The sequence below is a fragment of the Haliaeetus leucocephalus genome, unplaced genomic scaffold, assembly GCF_000737465.1.
Source record: "Haliaeetus leucocephalus isolate CR32 unplaced genomic scaffold, Haliaeetus_leucocephalus-4.0 Scaffold897, whole genome shotgun sequence".
Lineage (NCBI taxonomy): Eukaryota > Metazoa > Chordata > Aves > Accipitriformes > Accipitridae > Haliaeetus > Haliaeetus leucocephalus.
Window position 1 is genome coordinate 641,862 of NW_010973333.1, and position 345 is coordinate 642,206.

Genomic DNA, 345 nt, shown 5'->3' on the forward strand with positions numbered 1-345 from the left:
AGCGTGTGCAGCGCCGAGCACGGAGCCCAACTCCGACGGGGCGGGGGCGTCCCGTCCCGATCCCGGTCCCCGTCCCGGTCCCGGTCCCCCCCACCTCCGCCCCTCACCTTCCAGCCGGCCGAGCTGTTGCTGTCGCCCTTATCCTTGAAGTAGGGCACGCTCTTGACCATCCACTCGTAGATCTGGGAGAGGGTGAGCCGCTTCTCGGGGGAGCTCTCGATGGCCTTGGTGATGAGGTCCGCGTAGGACAGGTTGCCCCAGGCGTTGCGGCGCGACGAGCTGCTCTTGCGGGGCTGCCCGGCCACGGGGCCCGGCGAGAGACCGGCCACGGGCGGCGGCACCGGC

At 71.9% G+C, this 345-nt stretch overlaps 1 protein-coding gene across 1 annotated transcript in view; it reads right to left on the reverse strand.

Annotated features, from left to right (window-relative positions):
* Positions 1–344, reverse strand: part of FOXO1 (forkhead box O1) — a gene marked incomplete at its 5' end in the record, with an annotated part of 64,745 nt that extends 64,401 nt beyond the window's left edge. Inside the window, one exon of the mRNA XM_010583426.1 lies at positions 108–344. Within this exon, the coding sequence (XP_010581728.1) occupies positions 108–344 (237 nt within the window). The remainder of the gene's footprint in view (positions 1–107) is intronic.
* Position 345: the final 1 nt, after the last annotated feature.